The 14,917-nt window shown below is 49.7% G+C and overlaps 1 protein-coding gene across 1 annotated transcript in view; it reads left to right on the top strand.

Annotated features, from left to right (window-relative positions):
- The first annotated feature begins 460 nt into the window (after nt 1-460).
- The window catches only part of PHGDH (phosphoglycerate dehydrogenase), a 31,732-nt gene continuing 17,275 nt past the window's right edge, over nt 461-14,917 (top strand). Inside the window, exons 1-5 of the mRNA XM_019956711.2 lie at nt 461-700; nt 6,113-6,264; nt 8,313-8,378; nt 11,702-11,756; nt 11,845-11,943. Coding sequence (XP_019812270.2) covers nt 563-700; nt 6,113-6,264; nt 8,313-8,378; nt 11,702-11,756; nt 11,845-11,943 — 510 coding nt within the window. The 5' untranslated portion in view covers nt 461-562. The remainder of the gene's footprint in view (nt 701-6,112; nt 6,265-8,312; nt 8,379-11,701; nt 11,757-11,844; nt 11,944-14,917) is intronic.

Here is a 14,917-nt window from a genome sequence, read left to right as displayed (position 1 = left end):
ATTTGGAATTAATCATGGTTTTGTGAGGTTTCAGAAACAGTTCCCTATTGCTTTTTATTATTTAACTTTCCACATCTGTGTCTTTGGTACTCTCGGATGTTAGCCAACCAGAGGAAAGGGGCTATGTCCTTTTGAAATTCGAGCCCCTTCAGCATCCAGCGCCTTGCCTTGCACATAGTGGGTGCGTTAATAAATGCTTGTTGAAGAGTTAGGTCCTTAAGAGGAAAGTGAAGAGGAAATATTTCTCTCGTAATGAGAGCGAATATTTCTCAACTTATTTCAGATATGAATCAGCTACTCAGCAAAAACATGCTTCTGTCTGCTCACCACTTATAGAGAAATGCTTTGGTTGAGATTGAGAGACTGTCTCGAGGATAATAAAGTGGGAGGAGATCTGAAGACCCAGAACCACCACGAGGGGGCGGAGTCACAGAGAGTTGGAGAGTTTCTGTCCAATCGCGAATCCTGCGCAGTTACTGAAGCCCGCCAGTCGAAGCAGCCGCGTGTCGCTTTAGGTGTTTCTGCCCAGGAAAAGCTGCAGATTCCAAGGCCGACTCCAGCAATGGCCTTTGCAAATCTACGGAAAGTGCTTATCAGTGATAGCCTGGACCCTTGCTGCCGGAAGATCCTGCAAGACGGAGGGCTGCAGGTGGTGGAGAAGCAGAACCTGAGCAAAGAGGAGCTGATAGCCGAGCTGCAGGTTAGGCGAGCGTGAGAAAGACAAGGGCTGTGTGGCATCCTCCGTGGACAGTGGTTGACACACTCGGCCCAGCGCGCCCCACCCTCACCTCCTACCTGGTGGTCAGTCTTGGGGGTCTCCCGAGTTTGGGGGCTGGGGAAGGTGGAGGGAGAAAGAGGGAGGAACCAACGTCTACAAGCTGCAGGATGCAGACTTTCCGTTCAGTTTGCAACGGCGTGTTTCACGTTGGAACGTTTCCCGCCAACATTGCAAAGTGCAGGCTGCGCGCGGGATGCCAGCGCGGCTTCCCAGGGCCTTTGCGCGCAGTGGCCCTGGCAGCCCGGGGCCTTCTCTCCCGCCTCGTGCGGGGGTGCCGGGGGGAGGGGCGCCAAAGTGGCTTCCCTTCTTGGAACTCAGGGACCGGCGAGCCTTCCCTGGCCGGCCCAGCCCTGGCTCGCCCAGCCAAGTCCTGCCTTCCCTGGGGGACGCTGGCGGAATCCAGCCTGTCGCGTGGCTGCTCCAGCAAGCTCCCCTAGAAGCCGCAGGGAAAGCGGCGGGACTGGGGCAGCAAACGCCATACCCGCCTTTAGTCTGATGCAAGACTACGAAGAGTTTTCACCGCCCCTCGGCCGCCTGGGAGCGCTTGGAGGAAGGAGGGGCGGGTGATGGGGGGCGCCAGAGATCCCCGCGCCAGCCGAGCGGCCGTGACCGCGGCTCCGGCGGTCTCCGCCAGCGGTTTCAGCGGATGGCTTCAACTTTGTCCTCGGCGCGGCAACGTATGGCCACATCCGTGGAGAATCCGATCCCGAACGCTCCCAGGAAACGTGTATTTCTTAGCAAATCTTTCTCAGGAGCGTATCACCGCTTGTCGTGTTATATAATTAGGGCGGTCTACTTCGGATCTTTCTTCACCTTGTTTGTAAAATCTCTGCGAGATTTGGTAGCCTCGTCTAAGCTTATAACATTTATTTTGGGAACTCTTCACTCCCGTTACCGCACTTCTTACTTCTGGACTGCGCCCAGCGCCCAGGTGTCTCCCTCCCACCCGTCCGGAAGTATTTTCCCTTGCCCCCCAACTCCCACACCCGGCCTTGTAGCCTCCTAACAACTTCAGCCAGACTCAGCGCAGATCCACCCCTCCATCTTTCACTCCTCGAGAGGCCCTTAAATCAAACCACGGGGGTGGCCGCTGTTGCTCTAGCGGTGAGGCAATCACACGGTCTTCCTAACTGTCTTTATATCTCCTGCTGGGTTTCTCCTTGGAACCCTTGTTGGCTCCGGCCCCATGGTACTGTATCCAGCCCCTGTCCTGTACTCAGACTCTAAGTTTGACTGGTTCCTATCTTCCAGAAGCTTGTCAGCTGGTTAGGGAGCCTGGTTAATAGACTGTGAAGCTAGTGACCAGATAACACAGTACTTGAGTGCTAAATGAGACCATCAGAAGCCTAAGCCTCTGCCTGCTCCACTGCTGCTCAAGTGGGGAGGAGAGGGTGATCAGCCTTGACTTGGTGGGGGCCAAGGACTCAGGAGCTGATCCTTGGAGCACCCTCGGCGTGAATGCGAGACAGGCACTTCACTTGTCACCTCCTCGTTTGTGCAGATGGCAGCAGTGACTTTGGCTCTGGGCAATGGCTAGAAGGCAGTGTAGTGGTCTCTAGATCCTCACCTCCACCAGACCACCGGGCTGGGAAGTGTGGATGGGACTCGGGGGCTTTCCGGCTTTCTTGTGGAAATGAAAATCCTGTACCCCTGGGGTAGGGTGGGATGAGGGAGTTGTAAGTGAGTGGAACTGACAAGAATGGGAGCCCTTGGTCACTAGTTGCAGGGTTCAAGGATGTTGGGACGTTGACTGGGAATCGGGGGCTGGGACTTAGAGGATGTTTTAAAGGCACTGCAAACTCCTGGCAGGAAGAGAGGTGTTTGTTGGCTACATTGTTGAGGGATTTGGGCATGCCCAGTTTTCATGTCTGTCTTTGTAAAAAAACAGTTTGGAATCCAGGTTAGTCTCCTTAGGCCAGTAAAGGACTCCTATCCAAGCTACCTCTTGTTATTCTGAGTGGAGAGGTATCTGGGTTAGCGGCCCCTGGCCTCCCCCGTTTAAACCTTTTTCATACGGAAAGAAACTGGAGCAGGTCGCCAGAACCACGCCTGGCCTCCCTTCACACTCCTTGGTATTCTGGGCAGGCACGGTTTGTTCTCTCTCGCTCCGTGGTCAGGAAGTACAATCATTCCCCAGAACCATGCTTTTCAGACTTGAAGCAAGTCACAGCTCATTAGTGGGCATTGAAGTCCGTTTAATGGGTCGTGATTAGCATTAAAAAGAAAAAAAGTAAATATCAGAGAGCAATACAGATAGGCTAAATGTGTTTGGTACTGTGGGTCTTACTCAAAAGTTTGGAAAACACTGGCTTGAAATAATAAAGCTTCTTGTTGGAACTCAACAAAACTCTTATTTAGACTGTGTACCCCTCTTCTATCATCTTATACAAATCTAACAATAAATATTAAGTCTTACCACGTATCAGTGGTTTTAGACTTTGACCATGACCCACAATAGGAAATTTACTTTACACCATAACTCAGTATACACACACATATGTGTACACACATACACTCAAGTTTCATGAAAGAACACCCATACTATATGTGCTGTGTTCTGATATTTTCTTCTGTTTCATTAAATAACAATGCTGGTCAGAGTCCACTAAACGCAGGCTGGTAATGCATTTAACTTTCTGAGGCACCTTTGTATCTTTATCTCTGAATTTTAAGAAAGGAAAAGAAGGGAATAAATTTCCATGCAAGAGTCCATGTTTTGAAAGGCTCTTTTAAAATAGCACGTTTCCAGCCTTTACAGTAGGATTTGGTTGGCAAAGGTTACAGAGCCATCTACTTAATGAGGATCACATATACTGTGCCAAACAGTGCCTACCTGCATTCTCTGTAGCCAGGGGAACATAACCTGGAGACTTTCTTTGGCATCCCCTATTACATAAGTCAGCGCATGCTTGTGTATTTGGTTGTTCAGTTGTGAGGCAGGAGCAATGCTGAAATCACCCCAAGGCGAAGCCTGTCCTTCTTGGGAAAGGAAGCGTGTGTGAACTTGAGAAGCATGAATGGGTTTCCACTGCTGAGTTGGCATAGTTTGTCTGGAACAGCCATAAATCCAGCAGAACAGGGTCCTGCTGTTTTCCAGCTCTGAGGCCACTGAGGGGCTGGGAGTAGGTAGGCAAACCAAGTGTGGTGAATGCCTATTCCAGCCAGCTGTCATACACGGATACAGCACACACAGAGCAGAGAACAGCAGACAGCAGAGTGGGTGTGGTGTTGAGATTCCTGTCGCAGGAGCGCCAGAGAGGACCTTGGGATGCTGCAGAAGAAAATTATAACCACAGCAAACTTCTGAGAGGATGTGGGCTGCAGTTTTCAGAAGTAGAGGAGAGCTGGGGAGAGCAGGGAGCCACGTGTCAGAGGGGTGGCAGGGTCCTGAGAGGGGGGCGGTGCCTGGGAGTGCAGGCTCTCAGTAAATGTGTGCAGATTGACTGAATCCTAACTTTTTTTTGAGGGGGGGGGTGGTGGCCACCACGTGTGGCTTGTGGGATCTTAGTTCCTTGACCAGCTGTTGAACCTTACCACTTGGCCTTGCAAGTTTGTGAACTCTGGCCACAAGCTATGTCCAGATCGTGTGGGACCAGTGTCTGCTGAATGAAAGTCTGCAAAGGCAGATTCTCACTTGGGATGGGCGAGTTCTGCTTGTACATCTCAGCTGGTCTGACTGGAGGCTCTCCTGACCTCGTGGCTTCAGAGAAAGCTGGGGCACACCCTTGAGTGAAACAGAGACTGTAGGATAAATCTCCATAAGGGAGATCCTTCCACAGAGGCTCTGCTTGTTAAAAACTCCGTGCTGTTTCTGTGCTTGTCCTTGGAGTCTGCAGCGATGGGGTGGACTCCTGGGGAGTCTGTATGCTCTTCTGCAGCCAGTCTGCCCTGTGGGAAGATTCCCAGGGTTTGGTGAGGGGCTGGCAGCTTGGAGAGAGTATTCAAGGAGCATTCTATTTCAGAACCACAGACACGAAAGGGTGTGAAGTGCTGGTGAAGGGTCCTCGATGCAGCTGTCTCTGGTCTGGCAGAGCTCCAGCCAGTGAGCATGCATGAAACATTCACACCTCCAGAGAAGTAGTTTTTGAGCCTTTTCTAAAGAATCATCCCAGTGTTGAGAAGCCCTCCAAGTCTAAGTAGACTGCAGAGTAAGCTTCTTTTCTCCTCTCCCCTTTGTGGAGGGAAAAGAACCCTCTCTTCTCCCTGCATTTAAATTGTCCAAACTCGTTCCTAGGCTCTGGACTTGTGCAAGTAAACACAAGTGGGCCCTTACCCTAGAAGCCAGATGCCAATAGCCCCTCTTTGTCTTTGGAAACCATGTGGTGGGAAGGGAAGAGAGAAGGTTCTCATGGGATCTAGCTGGGTGCCCCACTGGGGAAGTGCAGGGCGAGTTACAGGTTTCAGATCAGTTGTCTATTCCAATGCTCTTGTGTTACTGGAGGAGACCGGGATGGGGGTGACATAACTTGGCACAGTGACCCAGCGTGTCGTTGGCAGCACAGGGCCTAGAGCCCCAGCCTCCTGGTTCCCAGCTTGCTGCTTATGCAGACACCCTTGCAGCTTGCTCATCAACCAAGCCTGGGACAGCCAGCATTGGGTAGAGTGTGCATTTGCTCTCCTGCTCCATTTCCTGGGCCTTCTCGATGCATATTGGCACAGCATCCTTAATCTGCAGAAGATACTATCAGATGCTGGGTAAGCCTAAGGATGATTGTCCCCGGGTCTGGCTTAGCACGGGTCAAATGGCTGTGATGAATCCAAAAAGTCTGATTTTTCACATAGATTAGTTTTAGTCTAATAGTGCCTGGTTTTCCGAGCAGCTGTGAACCAGCTTAATTGTTTTCTCCCCTTCCCTCTACTGTGGTTTCTATTTTAGGAAATGTTTTTCTTTTAATAATTTGCCTTTTATTAACTTCACTTAGTCATTCAGCCGACCAACATTTATTGAGTGCCTTCTGTGTACCAGGCATAGGGGCTCACAAAGTAGACTCTGATCCCACCTCACCTCTTCAGTAGCTCCGTGTCTGATGAAGAAAGTGATGTCCCTTGAGCTGGGCCAGATATCGTGCCAGGGGTTGTACCTGTCCTGTCTCATTTCCTCCTCACACACCTGAGGAGGCCGAAGCTCAGAGTCTTAGCTTGTCAGGGCTGGAGCTTGGATTTGAACCCAAGCCTGACTGTTGGCAAAGGCTCTCAGAGGGGTGTGCGCATACACACGCCTTCCTTTACTTGAACGTATCCAGCGTCAGCCAGCCTGCAGGGACTCCCACCTTGGACAGAGAGGCTGTACAAAGACCAACTCTGTGGATCCAGGTGTTTCTTTTTCTGCCTCAGGATTGTGAAGGCCTTATTGTCCGCTCGGCCACCAAGGTGACCTCTGACATCATCAACGCGGCAGAGAAGCTGCAGGTGGTGGGCAGGGCTGGCACGGGCGTGGACAACGTGGATCTGGAGGCCGCAACCAGAAAGGGCATCCTGGTCATGAAGTAAGTCGTGGAGGTAGGGGAGTGAGTGTGGAGACTGACCACGTGGAGGGAGGAGATGCCTGTAGAGTCAGAAGGGGGTCCAGGAGGCTGCCTGCTCCAGGCTGAGAGCAGATGGGGTGGGGGCAGATCAGAGCGGGTGACAGGAAGCCAGGTGTTCTTAGAAAGACAGACTCTAAGAGTCCTTTTATCTTGATTTTTTAAATTTTTAAAAATAGAGTCTCTTGACCTTTTTGCTCCTTATAACCTTCATTTCCAGAGAAGAAAAGACCCAATAGAGGGCATAAAGGGTAAACATGTGTTAATATTCTAAAAATAATAAGGAAAATCTTTTGAGAAACGAAAAATAGTTTCATGGGTTTTATCTCTATCTTCCTTTCTGCAAGATGGGTAGAATCAACATTGCCCTTTGATTTATCATGTGAGGAAGATTTCTCAGTGCAAAACTTGTGGAGAAATAGGAGGAGAAGCCCAACAGGAGAAAATAAAAGTATTAGCTTTGTTCCTAATAAAAGCCAGGTTGGGAAACTTGATAAAAGTCTGTGGTCAAAGGGCCACCCTCTGCCTCTGTCACAGGTACAGATGTGTGACGCTAACACCACAGTGTAAATCAGCTGTACTCCAATAAAATAAAAGCTTGATGGCGTGGAGCAGCAGAGATTTGTGCCTTTTGTAGGCAGGTCGGTCCTGAAATAAGAGGAGTCAGATAAGGGCTGAGCCACACACGTTTCTCCCCATCTAATGAGATGCTTCTCTGCCTCTGGAGAAGTAAGTCTGGGTAGAGAGAGGCCAGGTGTGTTTCTCGAATGGGGGTCCCTCTGCAGGAAAACATAAAGCCGGGGCAAAAGGGTTTTCTTCCAACTTTGGGTTTAGGGCAGGAGTACCTCACAGAACTCAGGGCTGGTGGCATGGGGTTGGGGGTTTGCATTAAGAACAAGTACACTCAAAATGTTGGAGAGAATGTAGAAAGAAGGGAACACTTACACACTGTTGGTGGGGATGTAAATTGGTGTAGCCACAGTGGACAGCAATATGGATCTTCCTCAAAAAAATAAAAATAGGCCTACCACATGACCCAGCAATCTCATTCCTAGGTATATTGGAAAAAAAATGCTAATTTGAAAAGATGCATGTACCCCAGTGCTCATAGCAGCATTATTTCAGTTGTCAAGATGCAGAAACAACATAAATGTCCATGGACAGATGAATGGATAAAGAAGTTGTGACACACACACACACACAAACACACACAATGTAATGCTGTTGTTTAGTCTCTAAGTCGTATCTAACTGTTTGTGACCCCATGGACTGTAGCCCACCAGGCTCCTGTGTCCATGGGATTCTCTAGGCAAGCATACTGGAGTGGGTTGCCACTTCTTACTCCAGGGGATCTTCCCAACCCAGGGATTGAACCCATGTCTTCTGCATTGGCAGGTGGATTCTCTACCACTGAGCCATTCTGGGAAGCCCATATAATAGAATATTGGCCATAAAAAGAATGAAATTTTGCCATTTGTAGCAGCCTGGATGGTTTTGGAGGGCATTATGAAATAAAAAGAGAAAGACAAGTACTGTGTGATATCACATGTGAGGAATCTGAAACATATAGCAAACTAGTGAATATAACAGAAAAGAAACAGACTCACTGATACAGAGAACAGTCTAGTGGCTACCAGTGGGAGGGAGGGGCAACATAGGGGTATGGAGTTAAGATGTACAAACTATTAGGTATAAAATAAGCTACAAGCATATATTGTACAACATGGAGAATAGCAACAGTATTTTATAATAGGTATAAATGGAGTGTAAACTTGAAAAATTGTAAATCACTATATTGTACACGTTTAACTTATATAATATTGTGTATCAGCTATACTTCAATTTTTAAAAATCTAAAGAAATGACCCATAAAGCTAAACAAGAGAAATAAAGAACTGGTAAGCTCATGGAGCAGGAGAGCAAGCTCGGGGTGCACTGGAGGCTTTCCACAGGGACAGAAGTGGGAATCCTGGTCTGGCTAACAGATGACCCCCCTCTTTTTCAATGCACAGTACCCCCAATGGGAACAGCCTCAGTGCTGCAGAGCTCACCTGTGGAATGATCATGTGTCTCGCCAGGTAAGTGAATCCCTAACCTCTGAGGAGAGTTCCTCTCTGCGGTCTGTCGGTTATTATGACTCCCTAAGCAAACTGACCCAGAGAAACTTAGAAACACTTCAGCCTGGTGATGTGCAGGCTGCTAAAAACCTTCAAGGCTGTCAGGCCTCGACTGATCACTCATTATCCTGGTTCTCACGTTCATTACCTGGGAGCAGGCCCATTGAGAAAATAAATACGTGGGTGATCTTCTCTTTCTCCTTACTCACTTCCACTCTCCACACACATTCCCTGCGCCGGTCACAGTGGTAGGTGTCCACACACACATGAAGCCTTCTCGGATCTCGAAGCCTCACAAATGCTGTTTCTGCTGCCTGGATATCTGTCCCTGCCATTTCTTTCTTTAACTCTTAAAACTGTTCTTCAAGGTTAAGCTCGAGTGTTAATTCATCCAAAAAGCTCTCTCTAGATTCCCCAGCCAGGCCGATTCTCCTGGGGCTTACCTCTGTCACTGTCCTTGCAGATCTATATGTAAGAGAATGGAATAGAAAGCTTCCCTGGGATCCCTGGGACCAAGACCTGTGGGTTCATAACACAAGAGATCTCAAAGGGTCAAATCTCTTAAAGAGAGGGGACAGCCTAGGGACCAATGAATATTGCACAGATGTACACAGTTGACTGTCTGAGCTCCTGCTGTTGAACAGGTAGTGGGTCATTGGGAAGGACAAGGAGCCAGTGGACAGGCAGAAAGATGCTTTGGGTCCCTTCGCAGGTCCATGGATCCTTAAACCAGGGAACCCAGGCAGCCAGGACTCCTTACTTCTCTACTCAGGGGGTCTGAAACCTTCTGGGCCTGAGAAATGATTCTTTCCCCTTCTCAAGACCTGGAAGAGGGTCTGAGGGCACTCACCTTTGCTCTAACTCTCCCTAAGATTTCTACCTGAGATCGTAGGTCTTCACTGATACTGACCTGTCAGTGAAGATGAGAGGAGATTGGAAAAAGGGAGGAATAGGGAGAATTGCCCAGCAGAAGGGACCCGGTCCAGAAGGGGTCCCTGCATTGGCTGTTTGGATCTCCCAGAACATCTAGAGAAGTATTGAGGCCTGATGCCCTGGTGTCACGTGTGCTATTAAATTCAGTGGTGTTTGTTTGTTTGTGTTTTTGAGGGATGAGGGAAGGAAAGTGCAGCTTTCTAATTCTCTCACATTTTTTTTTTTTGGAGGTGATGTTCCCTTGGGAGTCAGGAATAGTTTTCCTCTTATTCCACGACCAGCTTTACTTAAAGGAGTTGGCAAAGTGGTGTGATTCAGGTTCCCAACCACTCATCATAACCTCAGTCATCAAAGATGCATCAAAACTAATAAGGGAGCACGCTGTGAGAAGGAATCACCGGTCTCATAACTCACTGTGCGCTGGTTTAATCAGTCTGCTTTCCCAGCCAGGCAGCAGTAGAAGGGGTTGGGGTGCGGTGGACAGAGAAGTTGAGACACTGGGCAATGTGGGTGGAGAGCAGGCCGGGATGGGCCTTGCGCTGGGGGACTTCGACTAGATGCCTGGTCCTGAGGAGCTGGAGAAGAACAAGGACATGGAAAGGCAGTGAGGAGAATGCAACAAAGGTAGACGTCACTGTTCCGCCTGTTTTCCTTCCTCTTGTTAAGTCAGGTCGGCCTCCATTTAATTCTCAGGAGATCTTCTGCCCACATGTGGCCCTGCTCACACTGGCTTGCTGAGGACCCCACAGTGTTAAAACCTGAGACCATGGCCAGCTGGGTGGAGCACCCAGAGAGGGGTGTGGGTGTTTCCTGTACCCAGAGAGGGGTGTGGGGGTTTCCTGTACCCAGAGGGCGGGTGTGGGGGTTTCCTGTACCCAGAGGGCGGGTGTGGGGGTTTCCTCTACCCAGAGGGCAGGTGTGGGGGTTTCCTGTACCCTGTGGTGCCACAGGCATACCTCAGATGGCACCATGCAGCCAGGTGGGCAGAGGTCGGGAGGCGAGAGGACAGAGGAGGCAGATGGCGGCTCTGTCTCACTCGGGCAGGTTTGATCAGTCTGGCTTTGCTTCTTCGAGGCGAGTCATTGTCCTCAGTGAAGTGAGGACTTTGTCCTTCTTGCAGTGGGGCCTGATGGGCCAGAGTCGTGAGATGGGGCTTCTTCTGTGAGCTTTGTTGAGTTTGCCCGTGAGTTCACAGGGCTGAGACAGCAGGGCAGGTTCTCTGTGAACCTCATCCTCAGATGGAATCTGTGCCTGGTAACGTGTAGACAGGAAAGAAAGCTTTGTATCAGAACTCAGGGAAGTGGAAATAAGGGAACGGTTATCTTGGAATCTCTGTTTTCTCTCTCGCACATGCAGACACGCACACACCGCTGAATTTTATGGCTGGCAGGAAAGCCGGCATTGAAATACTTAGGAGGCTGACTGGTGGGGATGCCTTCCTTGTCTTTGAATTCATTCTGCTACTTCTGGCTGAGTGATGCTGGGCAAGGTGTTTAACCCCCAGTGCCTGCAATCTGCCCCCAACTCTCCCGCCCACCCCCGCCATGCAGTTATTGTGAGCATCAGATGAGCTGATATTTAAACATTGCTCCTTATCTCCTCCTTTCTCACTTCTGGAAGAGCCTGGAGGACCATGATCCACATAACATATCTTGCCTCTGATCACATCCTTTCTCACATCACCCTAATTTCCTGTGTCCCCTCTGGAAAACACATGGAGAATCAGACCTCCATGTTGGCTGATAGGAGGGGATAGGCTGTGGAGTGTGTGGGGTGTGTGTGTGTGTGTGTGTGTGTGTGGTGAGACAGGAGGTGCTACGGTTGTTGGAAGTGTCCAGACTATAGTACCTGCTCACCCCAGTGTAGTCTAACTCTCAAGGGAGAATAAGTATTCAACTATCCCCTGATATAGTGGAAGATGTCGCAAGTTGTAGCTCTGAATGAAATAAGAAAATGGAAATCTTTGTGCTTCTGGAACATTTGGTGTTGTTAAAATCCCCCAATATACCATTTCATTATCTCTACAAATGCTGGAGGATTAGCTTTTGCCTTTTACATGTCCGGAGTCACTGAGGCCAGTATTGAAGCAACTGAGATGGACTCAGAACCTCCTGCCCGACATTTGGCTGGAAACAATCCAGGGCTCCAGGCCAGGTCTTGTCAAGGGATCCTCCTGCTACACTCCTTTGTCCATCCTCGGTATTTCTGAACCTGAGCCCCCAGACCTAGCTTGAGCTTGTCTTCATCAGGGGATGCCCGGCAGAGGCAGTGGCCATGCAGCCTTCACACTGCGCCTCCTTCCTGGGCTGGTGGGGTCTGGGTGGGCCTGCTGAATGTGTCTGTCCTTGCAGGCAGATTCCTCAGGCGGCGGCATCTATGAAGGATGGCAAGTGGGAGCGGAAGAAGGTAAGCGGCTGGCCTTGCCTCGCCCTGCCTGGCTCGGTGTCCACGGTCTACTGCAGGTGCTGACTTCAGCTTCTTTCCCTGTTTGCAGTTCATGGGAACCGAGCTGAATGGAAAGGTCCTAGGAATTCTTGGCTTGGGCAGAATCGGGAGAGAAGTGGCCACCCGGATGCAGTCCTTTGGGATGAAGGTAAGAGGTCACTAGACCTCTTTGATGTGGGGCTTCCTGTGGCAGTTTTGGAAGAGGCAGCTTTGCTTGAGAGAAGCTGAAGGCTTTGTCCTAGGAAAATCTGATGCCCCCTTTAGAGCCCCTGAGTAAATGGGTGGTAAAGCCAGGGAGGGAGGGGACATGGGCCCACCGACCTAGACCCTTGAACTCAGCATCTGGGAATACTTGGTGGAGATCCTTCAGCTCTGGGATGAGTAATTGCCCTGAGTCCCCGTGAAGCAGAGTGGAGTCTTATCCTGCCTGTCCTTCCCTCCCCTTCTGTGAGGGCCTTCTGGTTTTGCTGCTTCTGTCTCCTGTGATAATTCAGAAAGCAGGAGCAAATTTGTAACCCTGCAGCAGGGCCATTGCTGTCCCGTCTTCTAGCTCCCCTCCACAGTCCAGAAGAGGTTGAAAGGTGCTTGCCTATACACTGTGAGGGACTTCCCTGGTGGCTCAGACGGTAAAGAATCTGCCTGCAATGCCAGAGACCCGGGTTCAATCCCTGGGGCAGGAAGATCCCCTGGAGAAGGGAATGGCAACCTGCTCCAGGATTCTTGCCTGAGAAATCACATGGATAGACGAGCCTGGCAGGCTACAGTCCAGGGGGTCACAAAGAGTTGGACATGACTGAGCAACTCACACTTCCACTTTCATACACTGTGAAAAGATCATAGAGCTCGCAGTGGCTGGGAAAACTCACACATTTCTCAGGAATCTTCCCTGACCCCACCGCCCACCAAGGCTCTGTCTTAGCCTGTGCTTGGAGCTCAGTAGTTCTTCTGGTTGAGCGAGGGTTTTCATCAGAAGCAGTGCTGCTCCCCAACCCCAACCCCAGGGACCCATCCAGAAGACCGTGCCAAGAGAGAGGAAACACACCAGGTGCCCACGTGGGCAAGAGAGGTGTGGCAGCTGGGTGGGCTGGTGGGCATCTCCATGTGTACTGTGGCTGTGGAGAGAGGGACTGTGGGTTCAAACTATAGCCAGGAGACATTAAGGAAGATGGTTTTGAAAATCAGATTATTTCCGGTCTAGACACATTTACATAAAGCTGTATGGAATTTTTGCTTTTTTCCCTTGCTCCTTCCTTTCTGTATGTCCGTCTCACTTTGCATTAGGAGAGACCTTATAGATTAACCCTTAATTTTATATCAACCTCTGAATTTTGTAAGTTTTTGCTAAGGGCTCATAGCAAATGGATGGTGAACAAGGACCAGCTGGGCATCCCTTTGTACCACAATCTCCATCTTCTCTACTCACCATATCGACTGAAGTCAGCCAGACATCTCTGCTAAGCTTTAGCACCAGGAGGGAGAGGTACCTTTTTCTGGCTCCCTGTGAGAGGGGGCATGGCCCAGCAGGATCCATTGATCATGGAAGCGGACCAAAGCCATGTCCTTTGTGCAAGCCACAGGGAGCACTCTCTCCTTTTTGCTTGTTTGTGAGGGCTCAGGGTAAAGGTTCAGCTCCTGGAAAATTCTGATCATCTAAAAGCAGGGGTCAGGGGTTCAGTAAAACTCAGGGAGGGCACGTGTAGCCGAACACGTGAGTGCTTCACTGATGACGTGGTGACTTGGGATGGTTGCCAGACCCAGCGGTCATTCTGTCACGTGCGCGGCCCTCCCGTAGGCACCACAGTGCCCTGGGCTCTTCTGGCTCGGCCACACTCATTGTCAAGGACGTGAGACTTTTGTGGTGACTTAAGCCAGGCAAAAAAACCCTACCCTGTTCCCTGAATAATTTAAGTGATTGATAAGCTTGTCCATTCTTTCGGCATGCACGCGTGCTCAGTCACTCAGTTGCATTGGACTGTTTCTGACTCCATGGACTGTAGCTCACCAGACTCCTCTGTCCATGGGACTTCTCAGGCAAGAATACTGGAGTGGGTTGCCATTTCCTCCTCCATGGGATCTTCCCTACCCAGGGACAGAACCCCACCTTGGCAGACGGATTCTTTACCACTGAACCACCTGCGAAGCCATCTTGTTTCCTGAATAATTAAGTGATTGGTAAGCTTGTCTGTTCCTTTGGCAGCACTCAGCTACTTAACCGCAGCCCCGGCTGCTTCCCAGAGGCACAGAGGGATACAGGACCTTGAGCATCAGCAGCAGACGTGACTGACAGGGCTCAGCTCAGAGATGTCTGGACCCTGCATATGAGTGCTCACCTGTGTCTCTGGGCATAGCACATACCACATGCCCACATGCTCTGTCCCCAGCATGGTTTTGAGGGTATGGGTACCTTTTTTGTGTTGCAACATATATCTGCTTCACTGGGGGGTTCTTCTGTGCAGATGTCTCTGGAGGGTCACTAGACTGTTTTGCTTCTGGTCCATGTTCTTTGTAAACCTGAAACACACCTTGGAATGTACCCCCACCCCACATACACCCCAGCCCCTCCAGAGCAGCCTGGCTGTGGTGCTTTCCCACTGGCCCAAAGTGGCCTCTTTTTGTAGTCAGCTGCTCATTTTGATCCAGCTCCCTAACAGCTTCCTGGGTCTGACACATTTTGAATCATATCTCAGTGCAGAGAAATCACTGACCTGCATCATCTGAACCTTGGTTGATGTTTGAGCAGTTGTGGAGAGCAAGATTTTCTAAAGGCCAAGGAAGGAAGATTCTTGAACAAATTGCTGAAGAGATGATTTATCAGCATCCAGGCAGGATGAGTGTTTACTAAACACAAGCTGTTTCAAATAGTCTTGGTCTCTCTTTGGAAATCAGTGGTAAACTGGTAATATCATGGGACACCCTAGATGTATATGTCTTGACTATTTAAAATTATAATCATGTAATAAGTGAATGCATTCTCATAAAAATTGAAATTTAGGTAAAGGTCTCCTAGATGACCATCCCAATCCGAGTTTCCTCAGGTAACATCCATTTGATATATGTCATCTTGGACTTTTTCTATGTGTTTACATGGAATACAGGTTTCTGGGATACAGGTACAGTTCTGT

Source organism: Bos indicus, chromosome 3 (genome assembly GCF_029378745.1).
Source record: "Bos indicus isolate NIAB-ARS_2022 breed Sahiwal x Tharparkar chromosome 3, NIAB-ARS_B.indTharparkar_mat_pri_1.0, whole genome shotgun sequence".
Lineage (NCBI taxonomy): Eukaryota > Metazoa > Chordata > Mammalia > Artiodactyla > Bovidae > Bos > Bos indicus.
The sequence above is the reverse complement of the archived record's forward strand: the minus strand, read 5'-3'. Positions and strand labels throughout refer to the sequence as shown.